Source organism: Haliotis rubra, unplaced genomic scaffold (genome assembly GCF_003918875.1).
Source record: "Haliotis rubra isolate DU_JTF1 unplaced genomic scaffold, ASM391887v1 Scf1945, whole genome shotgun sequence".
Classification (NCBI taxonomy): Eukaryota; Metazoa; Mollusca; class Gastropoda; order Lepetellida; family Haliotidae; genus Haliotis; species Haliotis rubra.
This window is the reverse complement of record NW_025765942.1, coordinates 558-21146: the sequence shown is the minus strand read 5'-3', so window position 1 is coordinate 21146 and position 20589 is coordinate 558. Positions and strand designations below refer to the sequence as shown.

At 38.0% G+C, this 20589-nt stretch overlaps 3 protein-coding genes across 4 annotated transcripts; all 3 read right to left on the bottom strand.

Annotated features, from left to right (window-relative positions):
* Window positions 1-7180: 7180 nt before the first annotated feature.
* Window positions 7181-9768, bottom strand: LOC124274809 (ankyrin repeat domain-containing protein 1-like). Of its 2 annotated transcripts, XM_046710185.1 has the most exons (3): window positions 9062-9768; window positions 7402-7444; window positions 7181-7350 (listed from the first exon to the last, which is right to left on the bottom strand). In XM_046710185.1, exons 1-3 carry the CDS (start codon window positions 9487-9489, stop codon window positions 7318-7320), a joined length of 504 nt encoding a protein of 167 aa, XP_046566141.1. In that variant the 5' UTR covers window positions 9490-9768; the 3' UTR covers window positions 7181-7317. The 2 variants fall into 2 exon arrangements, with proteins under 2 accessions (XP_046566141.1, XP_046566140.1); XM_046710184.1 differs by having other exon boundaries at window positions 7181-7444.
* A 20-nt stretch (window positions 9769-9788) lies between these two features.
* On the bottom strand, window positions 9789-11459 carry LOC124274808 (ankyrin-1-like). Its single transcript, XM_046710183.1, has 2 exons — window positions 10673-11459; window positions 9789-10285 (listed from the first exon to the last, which is right to left on the bottom strand). The coding sequence occupies exons 1-2, from the start codon at window positions 11457-11459 to the stop codon at window positions 9789-9791; spliced, it is 1284 nt and encodes a 427-aa protein (XP_046566139.1).
* A 54-nt stretch (window positions 11460-11513) lies between these two features.
* Window positions 11514-19259, bottom strand: LOC124274803. The gene is given in 4 exon segments (XM_046710179.1): window positions 11514-12268; window positions 12270-13900; window positions 13902-17240; window positions 18419-19259. Coding segments are annotated over 4 exon segments (6252 nt in total). The 5' UTR covers window positions 18957-19259; the 3' UTR covers window positions 11514-11524.
* Between the last annotated feature and the right edge of the window lie 1330 nt (window positions 19260-20589).

The following is a 20589-nucleotide window of genomic DNA, read 5'->3' as shown; positions in this document are numbered from 1 at the left end:
TCTTATAGTGGTCTTGTGTGGTTGGGATTCTCTGAATGACCAGACTGCTTTAGGGGGATTTAGGGATTCTTATTGTTATCTTGTGTTGTTGGGATTCTCTGAATGACAAGACTGCTTTGGGGTGAATTAGGGATTCTTATAGTGGTCTTGTGTGGTTGGGATTCTCTGAATGACCAGACTGCTTTGGGGTGAATTAGGGATTCTTATTGTTGTTTCTTGTGGTTGGGATTCTCTGAATGACAAGACTGCTTTTGTGGGATTTAGGGACTCTTATTGTTGTCTTGTGTTTTTGGGATTCTCTGAATGACAAGACTGCCTTTGGGGGATTTAGGGACTCTTATTGTGGTCTTGTGTTTTTGGGATTCTCTGAATGACCAGACTGCTTTTGGGGGATTTAGGGATTCTTATTGTTATCTTGTGTGGTTGGGATTCTCTGAATGACCAGACTGCTTTGGGGTGAATTAGGGATTCTTATTGTTGTTTCGTGTGGTTGGGATTCTCTGAATGACAAGACTGCTTTTGGGGGATTTAGGGACTCTTATTGTTGTCTTGTGTTGTGGGGATTCTCTGGATGACAAGACTGCCTGATGGGGATTTAGGGACAGAAATACCTCTCAGTACCTTTTATTTGTTTTGTAAAACATACCACTGAAAGGATTCTTTCATGTTGCTATGGTTCATATATCATGGCATGAAAGATTGACTATGGTTATGAGAGATATGGATAAGGATAGTTGGGTTATCCTTAACTTCTTTGCAGTAGTAGATAACTGGTGAAGATTGACTAGTTTCAGTGTAAGACAGAACGTTGCCACTCTGTGGTATAACAGAAATATTGTTTTTTCCCAGTGTTAGATCAAATCACTGACAAAAGATTTAAGGGGCATGATTACACCCACAACCATGGTAACTCATCACAAATACACGGGGAAGTATGGAGATAAAACAGTGGACGATGTTTTATCTTTATTTTTACAATTTTTGAAAACAAAAAAATTTCTCACTTGGTATTAGCTAGCCATATTTACAGATGTTGATCCAACCAGATGGATATTTCGGACAGTAACATTAACGGCGCGACAAAGTACATCTAACGATACCCATGTAGATTCGGGTTAGAATTGATCTTCAGTAACCCATGCTTGTCATAAGAGGCGATCTGGTAGTCAGACTCGCTGACTTGGTTGAGACATGTCATTGTATCCCTATTGCACAGATCGATGCTCATGCTGTTGATCACTGGATAGTCTGGTCCAGACACAATTATTTACATGTGAATATTGCTGAGGGCGGCGTAAAACTAAACTCACTCACACACTCTCTGAAAAGCATTTAGAAGTGATACACATAAGAGAAGAATTTACGGATGTCAGTTTCTTTATTTGAGGAACACCAAGTTTCGGAGTATATTCTAACTCCTTCATCAGGGGAATGGGGGTAAATGGGAGCATATTGCCAGTTTTACATTACACTGAATATAGATACAATCGTAAGTGTCATAGGTGTACATATATACCAACTGTAAATAACTGTAATAATAATCATATTATAGGATATTTATATAGTACACATATCCACTAGTACATGCTCAAGCTGCAGTTCTTATTTCACTTTCAAACCAATTTATCAGCATCTGAAACCTGCGGTCATTTAATCCTGGGTATTAACTACAACATTTTGACTCATATGGGATTTGAGACATTAGACTCAACATCATTACCTGACTTGGCCATCTGACAACAAAAAATGAACTTTTCGTAACATTTGTGGAAGAAATTGTCAGGAGCAGTTAAACATTACACTGTATGATCACAGAATAAACCTGGGGATTCAGATCCTAGAAGGTGTTATACTCAAAGGGGCCAACTTTCTAAATAACCAGCTAGAAGAAAGATCTAATGTGTGTGTGGTAGACACTTATTCAGATAGGGAACATGTACACATGTTTATGTGTGTCTCTTGTCTCAGCTGACAAACAATATTTTCTGTCCCTGTGAGTAGATACATATCAGAGATCATAGAGACAAACGTGTTGTGCATTATTGGTCAGTCCTTCCCCCAACCATCACCCAGCTATCTGATAACATTATATAACCTTGTTGACTGGCGACTAGAAGTTTGATAGTTACATAAAACATAAACAGTAGTGAGTCCTATTTTCCTCTCAAATACTGGTATACAACTAGAAGTTTGATAGTTACATAAAACATAAACAGTAGTGAGTCCTCTTTTCCTCTCAAATACTGGTATACAAGAAGAAGTTTGATAGTTACATAAAATATACTCAGTAATGGCACCTATTTTCCTCTCAATTACTGGTAAACAATAATGGACTAAATAGGTACATAAAATATATGCAATTACCATTCGTACTTTCCTCTCAAACACTGTCATTCAATAATAGATAAGACAGTTATATATATTGTATATATATATATATATATATATATATATATAAGAAGAAGTTTCTGAAATAATCACTCGACACGGATCTTCTCCTGAAGATAAAAGTGAAACCTGATGGAGAAGATCCGTGTAGTCTGATTATTTCAGAAACTTCTTCTTATATATGTACTACTGTACGCTCGGTATTCTCATCACTTTCTATATATATATACACACACAGTAATGGCTTAGATAATCTAATCAAATATATACAGTAATGGTTCAGATGGTTTCATCAAAAATATGCAGTAATGGCTCAGACAGTTTTATCAAATATATACAGTAATGATTCAGATAGTTTATCAAATATATGCAGTAATGGCTCAGACAGTTTTATCAAATATATGCAGTAATGATTCAGATGGTCTCATCAAATATATGAAGTGATGGTTCAGATGGTCTTATCAAATATATAGAGTAACGGCTCAGACAGTTTTATCAAATATATACAGTAATGGTTCAGGCAGTTTTGTCAAATACATGCAGTAATGGTTCAGATAGTTTATCAAATATGTGCAGTAATGGTTCAGATATTCATATCAAATATAAACAGTAATGGTTCAGATAGTTTATCAAATATTTACAGTAATGGTTCAGATAGTATATCAAATATATACAGTAATGGTTCAGATAGTTTATCAAATATACACAGTAATGGTTCAGATGTTCTCATCGAATATATGCAGTAATGATTGAGATAGTTTATCAAATATACAAAGGGATGGTTCAGATACTCTTATCAAATATATGCAGTAATGGTTCAGATAGTCTTATCACATATATACAGTAATGGTTCAGATAGTCTTATCAAATATATAAAGCAATGGTTCAGGCAGTTTTGTCAAATATATGCAGTAATGGTTCAGATAGTTCATCACATATATGCAGTAATGGTTCAAATGCTCTTATCAAATATATACAGTAATGGTTCAGATAGTTTATCAAATATATGCAGTAACGGTTCAGATAGTCTTTTCAAATATATACAGTAATGGTTCAGATAGTCTGTGAAATATATGTAGTAATGGTTCAGACAGTGTTATTAAATATCTAAAGAAGTGGTTCACACAGTCTTGTCAAACATATACAGTGATGGTTCAGATGGTCTTATCAAATATATACAGTGATCATTAAGTTAGTCTTATCAAATATATACAGTAATGGTTCAGAGTGTCTTGTCAAATATATGCACTTATCATTCAGATAGTCTTATCAAATATATGCAGTAATGGTTCAGATAGTCTTATCAAATATATACAGTAATGGTTCAGATAGTCTTATCAAATATGTATTGTAATGGTTCAGGCAGTTTTGTCAAATATGTGCAGTAATGGTTCAGATAGTTTATCAAATATATGCAGTAATGGTTCAGATGGTCCTATCAAATATATACAGTAATGGTTCAGATAGTTTATCAAATATATGCAGTAACGGTTCAGATAGTCTTTTCAAATATATACAGTAATGGTTCAGATAGTCTGTGAAATATATGTAGTAATGGTTCAGACAGTGTTATTAAATATCTAAAGAAGTGGTTCACAGTCTTGTCAAACATATACAGTGATGGTTCAGATGGTCTTATCAAATAGATACAGTGATCATTAAGCTAGTCTTATCAAATATATACAGTAATGGTTCAGAGTGTCTTGTCAAATATATGCACTAATCATTCAGATAGTCTTATCAAATATATGCAGTAATGGTTCAGATAGTCTTATCAAATATATACAGTAATGGTTCAGATGGTCTTATCAAATATATACAGTAATGGTTCAGATAGTTTATCAAATATATGCAGGAATGGTTAAGATAATCTTGTCAAATATATACAGTAATGGTTCAGATAGTCTTTGAAATATATGCAGTCATGGTTCAGGCAGTGTTATCAAATATCTAAAGTAATGGTTCACACAATCTTGTCAAATATATACAATGATGGTTTAGATGGTCTTATCAAAAAGATGCAGTGATCGTTCAGTAAGTCTTATCAAATATATGCTATAATGGTTCAGATGGTCTTGTCAAATATATGCACTAATGATTCAGATAGTCTTATCAAATATATGCAGTAATGGTTCATATAGTCTTATCAAATATGTACAGTAATGGTTGAGGCAGTTTTGTCAAATATATGCAATAATGGTTCAGATGGTCTTATCAAATATATACAGTAATGGTTCAGATAGTTTATAAAATATATGCAGTAATGGTTCAGATAATTTTGTCAAATATATACAGTAATGGTTCAGGCAGTTTTGTCAAATATGTGCAGTAATGGTTCAGGCAGTTTTGTCAAATATGTGCAGTAATGGTTCAGATAGTTTATCAAATATATGCAGTAATGGTTCACATGGTCTTATCAAATATATACAGTAATGGTTCAGATAGTTTATCAAATATATGCAGGAATGGTTAAGGTAGTCTTGTCAAATATATACAGTAATGGTTCAGATAGTCTTTGAAATATATGCAGTAATGGTTCAGACAGTGTTATCAAATATCTAAAGTAGTGGTTCACACAGTCTTGTCAAATATATACAGTGATGGTTTAGATGGTCTTATCAAAAAGATGCAGTGATCGTTCAGTAAGTCTTATCAAATATATGCTGTAATGGTTCCGATGGTCTTGTCAAATATATGCACTAATGATTCAGATAGTCTTATCAAATATATGCAGTAATGGTTGAGATAGCCTTATCAAATATGTACAGTAATGGTTCAGATAGTCTTATCAAATATATACAGTAATGGTTCAGGCAGTTTTTGTCAAATATATGCAGTAATGGTTCAGATAGTTTATCAAATATATACAGTAATGGTTCAGATAGTCTGTGAAATATATGTAGTAATGGTTCAGACAGTGTTATTAAATATCTAAAGAAGTGGTTCACACAGTCTTGTCAAACATATACAGTGATGGTTCAGATGGTCTTATCAAATATATACAGTAATGGTTCAGAGTGTCTTGTCAAATATATGCACTAATCATTCAGATAGTCTTATCAAATATATGCAGTAATGGTTCTGATAGTGTTATCAAATATATACAGTAATGGTTCAGATAGTCTTATCAAATATATGCAGTAATGGTTCAAACAGTTTTGTCAAATATATGCAGTAATGGTTCAGATGGTCTATCAAATATATACAGTAATGGTTCAGATGGTTTTGTCAAATAATATACAGTAATGGTTCAGATGGTCTTATCAAATATATACAGTAATGGTTCAGATAGTTTATCAAATATATACAGTAATGGTTCAGATAGTTTATCAAATATGTACAGTAATGGTTCAGATGGTCTTATTGAATATATGCAGTAACGGTTCACACAGTCTTGTCAAATATATGCAGTAATGGTTCAGATGGTCTTATCAAATACATAATAGTGTTATCAAATATTTACAGTAATGGTTCAGAGAGTTTTGTCAAATATATGCAGTAATGGTTCACACAGTCTGGTCAAATATATGCAGTAATGGTTCAGACAGTGTTGTCAAATATTTAAAGTAATGGTTTACACAGACATGTCAAACAAATACAGTGATAGTTTAGATGGTCTCATCAAATATATACAGTGATCGTTCAGTTAGTCTTATCAAATATATGCAGTAATGGTTCAGATAGTCTTATCAAATATATGCAGTAATGGCTCAGATAGTCTTGTCAAATATATACAGTAATGGTTCAGATGGTCTTGTCAAATAATATACAGTAATGGTTCAGATGGTCTCATCAAATATATATACAGAAATGGTTCAGATAGTTTTATCAAATATATACAGCAATTGCTCAGATAGTTTAATCATATATATTCAGGAATGGCTCGGATTGAAGTTTTTATTCAAACTGGATAGTTTGAACCTACTTGTATTTCCAATTGAAACTACAAGCCTTCATGTTGTTGGACTTTTTATGAAAAAATAACAGCCTTGCAAAAATGTAATTTTTGTGGCAGATATGATGTTATTTTAGTCCATATTGTGAACAATAATTATTTTTTCAAACACTTTCTGTGAAAATTTACTTTCTTTTTTTATAAAGCCCTAGCTCCCCAATACCAAATGATCCTTCCCAAAATATCAGTATCAAAGAGAGCCATTGGCAAACTACAATAGAAATAAAACACATTTGACACAATGATCATTTAAACTGTTGAAAAAATGGATAAAACTGTGAACAACTAATCTCAAATGGTGAAGTTAATATACTGAGAGAAACAAATAAAGAAATGCAGGAAAATTCAAGTGTTCCTTTAATATTTTCCAGTTTTCATCACCAGCGCTGTGGGAGGAAATCTGAGAAATATATAAAGGAACACTACCATGAAGTGGCGTTCCCTTATTTGTTTCCATCAGTATAGTTCAAAATGATGTCACTCATGGGGTGCAGGTGGTCAATGTAATATAAAACTTGGTGGACCGATTTCATTCTGATAGTTACTAGACAAGTATATACACCTTCTACAATGCTGTTTTCTGTATTTGAACACCATTAATATACACATTGAAATATGGATTGTCATGCAGACTTTAGGTTTCAGTACAGGTGCTACTATCATTCCTGAGTTGACAGATATGGTGTAAAGTCTATGTACATTTCAGTTTATCAGCACTGTACAACTGGATCACAAAACTAACGTCCCACTAGTGCCCACTGTTTAGATATGTACACTGAATATATACATGCAGTAAGTTGTCAAATGATGTGAATAATCCATTTAGCTGCATAACAGATGATGTACCAGGAGTGTCAGGCATCCAGGAACAACCCAGTTGAGATTTAACTCACTCTCTACCAGGTGTGTGTGTGTCAGCAGAGACGAAACCGCCTCATCTTTTTCATAGGTTACTCATAATCCAGTCAGATCCTTCATTGGTGTCGTGGTACTTTGAGGGGGGTAGCCTCAGCTAGCTCGATCTTTCATTGGTGTCGTGGTACTTTGAGGGGGGTAGCCTCAACTTCCTGTGAACTTTCCTGAATTCTTTTTCTTCCATACCTGTGGAAATAACATGTCGTATAAGCATAACGTAGACACTTGAAGACATCATACACATTGAATGACTCCTTGTTTGGAGTTGTTTGGAGATAGATAGATAGATAGATAAGGTAGGTAGGTAGATCAGATAGATAGATAAGGTAGGTAGGTAGATTAGATAGATAGACAGATAGATAGAGATAGAGAGTTAGACATATAGATCGATAGATATATATATATACAGCTAGATATGTAGGTAGGTAGGTAGATAGATAGAGTTAGATAGAGATATAGAAAGATAGTTAGATAGATAGGTCGATACAGATATATAGATAGGTAGGTAGATAGATTAGGTAGGTAGGTAGATAAGATAAATAAGATAGGTAGGTAGATTATATAGATAGAGTTAGATAGCTAGAGAGAGAGATATCGATAGAGAGAGAGTTAGGTCGAGAGAGATATATAGATAGGTAGGTAGATAGATTAGGTATGTAGATTAGATAGATAAGATAGGTAGGTAGATTATATAGATAGAGTTAGATAGCTAGAGAGAGAGATATCGATAGAGAGAGCGTTAGGTCGAGAGAGATATATAGATAGGTAGGTAGATAGATTAGGTATGTAGATTAGATAGATAAGATAGGTAGGTAGATTAGATAGATAGAGTTAGATAGCTAGAGAGAGAGATATAGATAGAGAGAGAGTTAGGTCGATAGAGATATATAGATAGGTAGGTAGATAGATTAGGTAGGTAGATTAGATAGATAAGATAGGTAGGTAGATTAGATAGATAGAGTTAGATAGCTAGAGATAGAGAGATATAGATAGAGAGAGAGAGAGATAGATCGATAGAGATAGATAGATAGTTAGATAGATAGATATATAGTTAGATATATATATAGAGAGAGAGTTGGATATACATAAATAGATAGATACAGATATAGATATATAGATAGGTAGGTAGGTAGATTAGAGAGAGTTAGATAGAGACAGATATAGACAGATAGAGAGAGAGTTAGATAGATTGATAGAGTTAGATATAGATAGAGAGAGAGAGAGAGAATTTGATATTCAGCCTGTAAATATATTATCTGGACAAGGTAATCTAGTGATTGATATCATGAGCAACAATCAACAAACAACCACGTCACCAAGTCTGACCACCGGATCCATCAATTCACCTCTTACTGATGATCACAGAAAGTACTGGTGACCAGTTATGGCTGAACATTTAAACAGGAATCAGGTATTTGCAGTGCTGTTTCACATAATGCTCTGCGCATCCTAGCGTTATGGCAGTCTCAGAAAATACTTTTCATAACATCATATCCTCTCCCCATAACACATATTAAAGAATTCTAGAGCTGGATATTGTAAATCATTTAAACAGGATTCTGCTTCTAAAAGACTCATAATATTTCTGGCATCAAGGTGATCATGAAGAGAGTTTAAAGAATTTGAATGGCGAAATAAATATGTAACATTATATTATTACTAACAGTAGCATTTTTTTGCATCATTGTCTTCTTACCTTTTAAGGTAGAACGATGATCATGCTGTTGAGACCCAATCATTTACAGACCGCTGCCATACAGCTGGAATATTGCTGAGTGCGGCATTAAACAACAACCAACGTACCTTTTATGGAGGATGTTTTTCACCCCTCGGCTGCTGCATACTTCAAGTGGGGATTTCCCGTGAACGTCTCTGACGTCAGCATCTGCACCTGCTTCCAACAGTCTCGACACAAGGCCTTCATATCCTCCTTCACTGGCATAGTGTAGCGGAGTACTATTATCAGAATTCACAGGCGATAGCGAGACCCCATGTGCCATCAGCAGATCCACAATACGCGCATGTCCTTGTTTGCAAGCCACATGCAGTGGCGTGTCCCCACGAGCAGTTCTTGGCTCCAGCAGTGCCCCGGCTTGTATGAGAAGCTCAACACATTCATTATGTCCTTCATAACAGCAGCTATGTAACGGGGTCTCAAGTTCGGCCTCCCTGTCCATCTGAACTCTGTTCGTATGTCTTGTACAACCACCCTCCATCTTGTCCTTGTCCATGTCACTTGCACAACTGCCCTCAGTCCTGTCTCTACATATGTTCCCTATATCGGACTCACTACGTCTGTGATTAATATCAACATCATACTTGAGTAACAGTTTCACTGTGTTAATGTAATTGTACGTACAAGCCACAAGAAGGCAGTAGTTTAGATTTTTGATGAATGTTTTCTTCCGTAAGAAGCCCTGATTTTGGTTCTGTGAACACTGAACTTCTATTTGCAGCCGTGACCGATGAAGCAACAACTCCACAATGGACTCATGTTGTCGATCACAGGCTAACATCAGAGGGGTCTTTTCTAATTATTTGTTGCTAGAATATCACTCCCCATGTTGAGAAGTGCTTTGACAGCATCAGTATGTCCTTCATGACATGCTACATGAAGAGCAGTTTTACCGTGCTTGTTACACTGTGTGTCCCTCGCTCCCCACTTAGCCTGGAGAACCACCACATCACACACACCAGCTCTGGCAGCTAAATGCAGAGGTGTATCAAGAGCACTGTCTAATGCATTGATATCTGATCCAGCCTTCAATAAAACTTCAGCAACATCCCGGTGTCCTTCCAGACAAGACAAATGAAGTGCTGTTTGTCCGTCATTGGTTTTTGCCTGGAGATCATGGTCAGATTCCAGCAGAAGCTTCACAACATCCACGTGGCCCTTCCAACTGGCTACATGCAAAGGTGTCATATTGTTAGAATCACTGACACTAGATAATGACGATTCTTGCAAAATCAGTTTTACTATGTTTGCACTTCCACTTGAACATGCATTATACAAGGGTGTCTTCCTTGCTTATTTCTAGCATCGCAGCTGTACCCTCGTCTGATCAAAGTTCTCACCATTTTCAAGGCTCTCAGTTTCTGCTGCATAGTGTAAGGGTGTGTTACCATGGAGCTAATATCAATCTCTTCAGCCATCATCAGTCTCATGAAGTCTTCTCTGCCCACCTGTCTGATAAACTGCTGAAGATGCGGCACGGACAGATCCATGGCAGAAAAGTGACAGTATTCTGTCATCATGTAATGGATCATGTCATAAGCGTGTCCATGGCTGACTGCTTCGTGGAAAGGTGTTCTTCCTTCATAATTCTTTGAAGTAATCACATCATCTGTGCTGTTTATATGCTTTAACAATGGTAGATTCCTCCTGCAATTTCACCACTATATGAAGAGGGTATTACCACTTTTTGTCAACAGCTATAACACTAGCTCCAGCTCCTAAGAGTTTTTCAACTACGTTCACATTCCCACCATAGCAGGCAATGTGCAGAGCAGTTTGATGAAAGCTGTTTACCATTTCAACATCAACATTGTTATCCAAAAGAATGCACAAGTTTCCTAGATTCTGTGCGCGTATTACAAGGTGAAGTGGAGTATTTCCATTTTTGTCACGCAGTGACAAAACCTTGACCTTGATCTTCTTGTGAATTGCATCTATCATAGCTTTAAGACATGGTCCATGGCAAGCAATATGCACTGGTGCCTCTCCATGATTATTGAATACAAGCAACCAGGCTCCTGCTATTATCAATAACTGTACTATCTCTTCCGATCTTTCCTCACAGGCAACATGAAGAGCAGAATTTCCATCACTGTCTTTTTCAGCAAAAACAATCTCAGAATTGTAAAGTAACTGTATTTTGTTGTCCCGGCAAATGTGATGGAGGGATATCATGCTTATTCCTGGATGACACTTTGACACAGCATACCAGTGGTCATATACACATGTTACTCCATAGTGCGTATTGATGATTGCAAGATCAAGTGGACTCATTGCTCTTGTGTTCTTTTCATTGAAACTAAGTCCTTTCTCAATCAGTACTTTAGCTATTTCAAAGTGACCACGAGCACATGCTGCATGGAGAGCTGTATTTCCATTGGTGTCTTTTGTCTGGATATCTATTCCTTTACCAATCAAGTAATTCACCAGTTCAATATTTCCTACTTTGCAGACAACATGAAGCATTGATTCCCCTAGTCCAGTTGTCTTTGATAAATCAAATCCTAACTCTAAAACTTTCTCTAACGTGTCTATTTCACAGCCTTCCATTTCACATAACATTTGCAGTGCATTCCTTCCAAATTCATCTTGCAGTTTGATGTCCAGCCCTGTATCCGAAAGTACAGGTAAAAGTTTAATGTGGTTGCGCGGATGACACTTGCGACAAGAGAAGTCATGGGAAGGGATGACATAGAACCGCCTGGAATGAAATCGATCAACCTCTTCACTATCTCAGCATGTCCTCTTGAACACGCCCGTTCAAGCAATGACATGACGTTTTCCATTTCATGAAGGAACAATCTTGTTTTGTCTAATAGCATGTTAACAATAGCAAGGTGGCCCCACAGAACTGCATGGTGTAATGGAAGCTTTCCATTGTCATTTTCCCGTATTGGGTCAGCTCCACAAGAAAGCAACAACTTCACAACATTCACATGACCCCCAACAGATGCTCGGTGTAAAGGAGTATTGCCCCGAAATCCTGCAATGTTGACACAAGCACCATTCTCCACCAAGAGTGCAACACAATCAATATGCCCGGCTTCACAAGCATAGATTAGCGGTGTGTATCGTTTCCCAGAAAATGGTTCAATGTCCGCTGATGACTTCATCAAAGCATCAGCAATATCTCTGTGTCCGTCTCTACATGCGAGATGCAGTGGAACGAGTAAATGTTTATCAGGCACATTTACATTGACTTCACTTTTAATCAAGACTTCAACTATTTTCAAATGGCCCTCAGCACATGCAATATGTAGTGGGGTCTGCTTTGTCCCCGTCAGTCACATTTACATCAGCTTGGTGAGCTAAAAGAATGTTCATAATTTCTGCATTTCCATTCTCTGCTGACTTATGAAGTGCATATTCGTGATTCTTGTTGCAAACCACCACACTTGCTCCTCTGCTACAAAGTACATCAACACTTTCCAAACAGCCTTTCATGCATGCCATATGCAGAATGGTATTCCCGTCAGAATCCATCCCATTTATGTCCCATGTCGCTGAACAAAGAACACTGAATAATGTTTTTAGTTTCATTGCATGATAGAGAGGTGTGTGTCCGTTTTTATCAGTCATGAATACAGAAGCCTTGTACTGAAGCAGTAATTTAACAACTTTTGCACGTTTATTTCTACATGCAGCATGAAGGGGTGTTTCGTCATCATTGTTAAGAAGATGAAGAACATCACCAGCATACCTACGATTGCAAAAGTGTTCCTGTGCTTGATCATGATATCCATTGTCTGTTTCCACCCAAATATAATGAAGAAACAGCTGAAGTAATTTCTCTTGTCCAGACTGACACACAGAGTGCAGAACTGTATTTCCATTGACATCCTTTGTTGTTATGTCTGCACCTAAGCTTAACAACAGTTTGGCAACATTGACATATCCGTAACGACATGCAACAAACAAAGGTGTTTCCGATCGTTTGTTCGTTTGTGACACACCAATGCTTTTGGCAATGACCTCCGCTAAACTGCATTCCCCTACTTCACATGCTAAGTGCAGTGAAGTGTTGTTATCATCATCACGTGCATTGACATCCACACCATGGCTAAGTAGCAGCTCGGCAAGAACAACATTTTTCACTTTGAGTGCTTTGGTGAAACATACTCCAGAGTGATTCGATCCACATCTTAGCAGGACATTACAGACTTGTACCAATCCATAACGACATGCTTTCTGAACTAATGTGTCACTGGAATCATGAACATGCGGGATGCAGTGCAGCATTTGAAAAACTGCAATGTGACGCTTCCCTATAGCTACTGACATGAGACTCAAGAGAAGATCATTGGAGACCATTGGCGTGGCATATTCTGTGAGCAACCAAACGCCATATGCATCACCCTTCACAATAGCTTTCCTCAGTAAAGACTGACATAGCCTGCCTGAGAAAGATTTCTTATCAGATCTATCACAAACATGTTTTACTATATCTTGACTTTCAGAAGTAAAGACCCAATCAATCAATGATCTGTGAAAACAGTCGGACAAAGATGTTACATGTTTAGGTAACACTTCTTTCAGCAACAAAGAGACAACTTCTCTTTCTTCTTTGGCAAACCAACCTGCCGATATGTTCAAATTACCTAAAAGTCTGACAACAGGTGAGTCACCGGCACCATCAGCAGCAAATACATCAGCCCCTTTCTCTATCAACAGTTTGACTGTATCAATATGACCATTCCTACAGGCACATGACAGAGGTGTGTAACCATAACCATCACCAGCAGATACATCAGCCCCTTTCTCTATCAACAGCTTGATTATATCAATATGACCATTTTCACAGGCACATGACAGAGGTGTGTAACAATAGCCACCAGCAGCAGATACATCAGCCCCTTTCTCTATCAACAGCTTGACTATATCAATATGACCATTCTTACAGGGCCCATGACAGAGGTGTGTCACTATAGCCATCATCACCAGATATATCAGCCCCTTTCTCTATCAACAGTTTGACTATATCAATATGACCATTCATACAGGCCCATGACAGAGGTGTGTCACCATCAGCAGCAGCATCAGATATATCAGCCCCTTTCTCTATCAACAGCTTGACTATATCAATATGACCATTCTCACAGGCACATGACAGAGGTGTGTCACCATCATGAGCAGCATCAGATATATCAGCCCCTTTCTCTATCAACAGCTTGACTATATCAATATGACCATTCTCACAGGCACATGACAGAGGTGTGTCACCATCAGCAGCAGCATCAGATATATCAGCCCCTTTCTCTATCAACAGCTTGACTATATCAATATGACCATTCTCACAGGCACATGACAGAGGTGTGTCACTATAACCATCATCACCAGATATATCAGCCCCTTTCTCTATCAACAGCTTGACTATATCAATATGACCATTCTCACAGGCACATGACAGAGGTGTGTCACTATAGCCATCATCACCAGATACATCAGCCCCTTTCTCTATCAACAGCTTGACTATATCAATATGACCATTCTTACAGGCGCCTAACAGAAGTATCTCACCACAGCAACCATCACCAGATACATCAGCCCCTTTCTCTATCAACAGCTTGACTATATCAATATGACCATTCTCACAGGCCCTTAACAGAGGTATGTCACCATCAGCAGCAGATACATCAGCCCCTTTCTCTATCAACAGTTTGACTATATCAATATGACCATTTTCACAGGCCCATGACAGAGGTGTGTAACCATAACGACCACCACCAGATACATCAGCCCCTTTCTCTATCAACAGTTCGACTTTATCAATATGACCATTCTTACAGGCCCATGACAGAGGTGTGTAACCATAACGACCACCACCAGATATATCAGCCCCTTTCTCTATCAACAGCTTGACTATATCAATATGACCATTCTCACAGGCACATGACAGAGGTGTGTCACTATAGCCATCATCACCAGATATATCAGCCCCTTTCTCTATCAACAGTTTGACTATATCAATATGACCATTCATACAGGCCCATGACAGAGGTGTGTCACCATCAGCAGCAGCATCAGATATATCAGCCCCTTTCTCTATCAACAGCTTGACTATATCAATATGATCATTCTTACAGGCCCATGACAGAGGTGTGTCACTATAACCATCATCACCAGATATATCAGCCCCTTTCTCTATCAACAGCTTGACTATATCAATATGACTATTCTTACAGGCCCATGACAGAGGTGTGTCACTATAGCCATCATCACCAGATATATCAGCCCCTTTCTCTATCAACAGCTTGACTATATCAATATGACCATTCTTATAGGCACATGACAGAGGTGTGTCACTATAGCCATCATCACCAGATACATGAGCCCCTTTCTCTATCAACAGCTTGACTATATCAATATGACCATTCTCACAGGCACATGACAGAGGTGTGTCACCATCATGAGCAGCAGATATATCAGCCCCTTTCTCTATCAACAGTTTGACTATATCAATATGACCATTCTTACAGGCCCATGACAGAGGTGTGTGACCACAACCACCACCAGATACATCAGCCCCTTTCTCTATCAACAGTTTGACTATATCAATATGACCATTCTTACAGGCCCATGACAGAGGTGTGTAACCATAACCATCACCAGATACATCAGCCCCTTTCTCTATCAACAGTTTGACTATATCAATATGACCATTCTTACAGGCCCATGACAGAGGTGTGTGACCACAACCACCACCAGATACATCAGCCCCTTTCTCTATCAACAGTTTAACACCACCAGTATGTCTTTCTCTCACAGCTATTCCAAGGGGTGTGGTTTTACCAGCTGAAACGGACCTGCCAGCGCCGTGTTGTAAAAGTGTCCTCACAATCTCTGAGTGTCCATTCTGACATGCCACATGCAAGGGAGTTTGGGAGCCATCAACTGGCAATGGATATGCTGTTCTATCCAGCAATAGCTGTAAAACATTGGAATAACCTTTACTACATACAACATGTAATGGTGAACAGTTGTCAAAGTTTAGTATGGTGAGATCAGCATTTCTTTTAAGTAGAATATCAACAACATCTATTCTTCCCTCTTGGCAGGCTAGATGAACAGGTGTGTTTCCATCTTTATTCCTGGGAGAGATCTTACACATACTTGCTAGTATCAAAACACTCCTTTTATGGCCGGCTTCACAAGCTAAGTGGAGGGGAGTGTTAAAGTTGCAGTCGACCAGACTGAGATCAGCCTTGCTTTCCATCAGACACTTTAATACTTCTGTATGTCCTCCATGTGCTGCTACAGCAGCTGGTGTTGATCTGGCGGCGATATGTCCTGCTTCACCTAACTGGGGCTGCAGCTGGGCATTTACATCACATCCATACTGAAGCAGCAGCTGAACGATGTCTGCATGTCCGTAATAGGAGGCGAGATGTAGTGGGGGAAGATGATGAGTTTGGAGACATTCAGTTTGTCCCTTACAAATGTCAATGCCATAGACTACTTGTAAGCTGGGTGACAAGGATAGAATTACATCCAGTTCCATATCTTCTAGAAGTAGTTGCAGTATTTCTGAATTGCCACTCACACAACACGGTATGACACATTCTTTCCTCTCCTCTTCAGTCATGTAACTTGAAAGCACTTTGTATAATTCAGCATTTCTTCCAAAACATATCCAGTTCAGGAAGGTACCACGATGAGTTGTATCACATGTTTTAAAAAGTTCTCTTATATTTCTGTGTACTGAGGTACCCATTCCAATGGATCGTACTAATGTTGAAGCAAAAGTGTGCTTTCCACAAGCTTGATGAGTCAAGGTAAAAGCAAAGTTGTGTTTTTCTATCTCTGTTTTAAAGTGTAATGCCAAGTCCTTCTGTCTGCTCTTATCCAAGTAAATGGTAAATCCTGGGTCATTCTTCAAGGAAGTCCAGGGCACCTTCACGTGTCTGTATATAAACAAAGGATCTAGTTCACAGATATATTCAACAGCAGCAGCCTTGATGATTGCTTCTACATGAGATTGTGTATCTTTATACCTGAACTGTACTACTGTATCCTGTGATGTGAGTAATGACCCAGTCAGGCCATGTAAGCACTGGCTAAACTGCCCTTTACTCATTTCGTCCATTCTGGTCAACTGACAGGACCACCTCATGTGCCACTCTTCTGCTGCATCATCCAAGTTTGACATCATCAGTTTTCCTCTGTCCAAACAAAGTAGCATCAGAGCTGTAAAGTTTGGCTTCTGGTTTTCAAATAAAGCCTCACACTGTGACCGTGTTGAAACATGATCTGCAAGAGACAATGGTTAAAAAAGCTGTGAATCTAACCATGACAATACCATCAATTTGGGGTTAATTTAGTTAAACGACTGGGCAGGAAATATATTGTCGTATTCTTTTTGAAAATAGGTAGTGGCAAACTACAAACTGATGGTCCCAAAGAAATGTCAAAAATTGAATTCATAGAAGCTACCGGTATTTGTAATTTCTTTTCAACAGACATATATTTTATCCTATTTGGCAGCCTGTAAGATCACATGTCGGCAGATCATGAACAATCTCATGAAAATACTATCCCAGCTCTTGTTACCATAAACATGATGAACAATGATAGAGAATATAGTATTCTGGATATTGTCAGAACAACTTTCCTCAAACCAATCAGAGCGCTGCTTACCAGATCTGTAAAGTGACATTTGGAATTTATTTCTAATCATAGATCTACAAAAAGGTTAGCACTGATTCCGTCAAAATTCAATTGAAACAACATATTCTTTCCATAGTCCCCAGAAAAGTATCGTAAAGTATTAGACAATCGAGAATTTTCTTTCGTCCAGGTTTTTACTTTTGAAACAAGATATTTGTCAAGTACTTTTCAAAATATAGTCTGGAATGAAAGTTGCTGTTTGTAACAAGATCCATAATGCTTACATGTGAAAGCTGCTTTCTGATTGACTAGAGTTGACCTATTTTCTGAGGAAGGGTTACTTATGACAGAGTATGTTTAAATACAACCCCGTTTTATCAAATTGGGTACATAATTGGAGTAAGACAGTGTCAACAGGAACAGGCCAGTACCCACGTTTTGACCCCGAATGAGGTAATAAGGGGATTTATCTGGAACAAATGGTATCAGAACATGTTCAGTTGGGATGGCAATCAGTTTCATTGAGGTTGGTCATGAACCTTGTTAAAAAGTGAAATATGTTAGTCACTTATCGTTATGAAGTATTTATATGAAACTCAAGGACTATAGTATAGTATATCCAGTCTTAACTGTCCTCTGAAATTTGTTCTGAATGGATCACTAAAACTCAGTGTTGACACCAGGTGTTCAGTGGTCAGTGGTAAGCATTTCCTGCCCTATCTGTAGCACCCACCATACCACTCTTTCAAACAATCAAACTTATGTCTGATTGAAAAGATATATTCTGTGTACTAAAAATACTTTACTCAAAAAGAGCTTACCAAGAGTGTTTACACAAGACTCTGATTCCATCGGTCCTGACTGATCCTGTACAGAATCTTTTGCAACTTCAATCTTCATATCTTCCTGAGATCCATTACATTCACATGGGATACTACTTCTAACACTGAAGTTTCTGTCTCTAGTTGTCTCTACATGGCCAAGGGCAGTGGCATCTGAATGAACATGATCTAGTTCAGCCATGGAAGAACCTGCACTCTCCTCCTTGGATAATATAGCACATGTTGTTTCCTCTGAAAATGTTACATTTTCAGTTTCATTTATTTCACATTCCATAGGTGTCGGCCTACAGCCTGACACATCAGGTGTCAGTTCACTGCCTGAAACACCAGGTGTCAGATTACGGTTTGACACATCAGGTCTTGATTCACTGCCAGATACATCAGTTACTTGGATCTCTTCCTTGGCAAATTCCATTGACATCACAGTTTCTGCTTGCTCATCAACAGCCAGCACCACAGCGGACATCAGCCTCTGTGTCACATACTGTCGATACGCAGCCACATGGCAGTTCCTCATCAAGCATGGGGAGACTCTTGCAGCAAGGGCTTCTGCAGCCTGAAACGAGTCATCAAGAGATGAAGTTAATAATAACGAACCCTCTCTGCTGCATTTTTTCATCTAAATCTGTAATAAAATCATGATAGGACATTTATATAGCACCTTACCATGTGACTGGGATATGCTCAAACCGCTTCCTGAGCTCAAGTAAAAACTGTATCATTGATTAAAAGTTACTTGTAGTGGAGAAATAGATGAGTCTTGAGTCATGTTTTGAATATACTTAGGGTAGGAGATGATTTTAACTCGATTGGGACAGAGTTCCACAGAGAAAGGTTCTTGAGCCAAATGATTTTAGATTATAGCTTGGGACAGCGAGTAACAGTCGTTGTGATGAGCGTAGAGTTATTTCTAGAGAGTAATGTGTCAGTAGGTCTTGAAGGTAGGGTCCTTGGTTGTAGAGGACTGATAGGTGAATCAGAGAAGTTCCTAAAGGAGTTTGGCTGCTTCTGCCCCACATTTAGCGGTCTGCAATTAGATAGATCCAAGTTGTTGAGTAAACAATTAACAATGTTAAGTATTTGCAAAACCCCAAAGCATCAAAAGACACCTGTTCACCACAAGATCAAGCAGTGTAGTAAATTTCATCTTGAAATATTCAAAGTGTTAGGAGTTCTGCTCTATTTTTACAATGCAAATACCTTTTCTCATAGTGAAAACATAAATGTTATAGAATACAAAATATCCCAAGTCATCAAAAGCCTTAGGTTCACTGCAACTCATATAATAAGTGTCATCATGAATTTACTCTGCAGTTTGGAAGTTCTACTCGAAAACGGGGATGGGCAGATGGATGGAAGCACATGTTGATCTCTATATCCCCCTTTTCAATACAAGGGCATAACAAGTACACAGAAATCATGATCAGGAAAATGACAGTTTTGGGTTGGTCAGCCATTTCTATTTACTATTTGTCCACAACTAAACCAGAAACAAACAGCTGTGAACACTTGTTATAATTAACTCATCTCAAAATGATACTGTGTAGTGTATGGCAGCTGAACACAGAAATTATTTCCCTGCAAGTGAAAATATCTCAACAGACAGGATTACTTGGCTACAGCTTTGACAGACACTTTGAAAGTACACAATATAGACTTCATCTGATTGAAGGGAGATATCTCAGGATTACACAGGCGTCACAACTGGTCTGCTAACCACGCATTTACCTGATTTAAGGGAAATAATTAAGGGGTGAGTATACAGTCATCACTTACATGGTGAGTATACTGTCCAAACTCACATGGTGAGTATACTCTCATCACTGACATGGTGAGTATACTGTCATCACTGACATGGTGAGTATACTGTCATCACTGACATGGTGAGTATACTGTCATCACTGGCATTGTGAGTGTACTGTTATCACTGAAATGGTGAATATACTGTCATCACTGACATGGTGAGTGTGCTGTCATCACTGACATGGTGAGTGTGCTGTCATCACTGACATGGTGAGTGTACTGTCATCACTGAAATGGTGAGTGTACTGTCTTCACTGACATGGTGAGTATACTGTCACCACTGACATGGTGAGTGTACTGTCACCTCTGACACGGTGAGTATACTGTCACCTCTGACATGGTGAGTA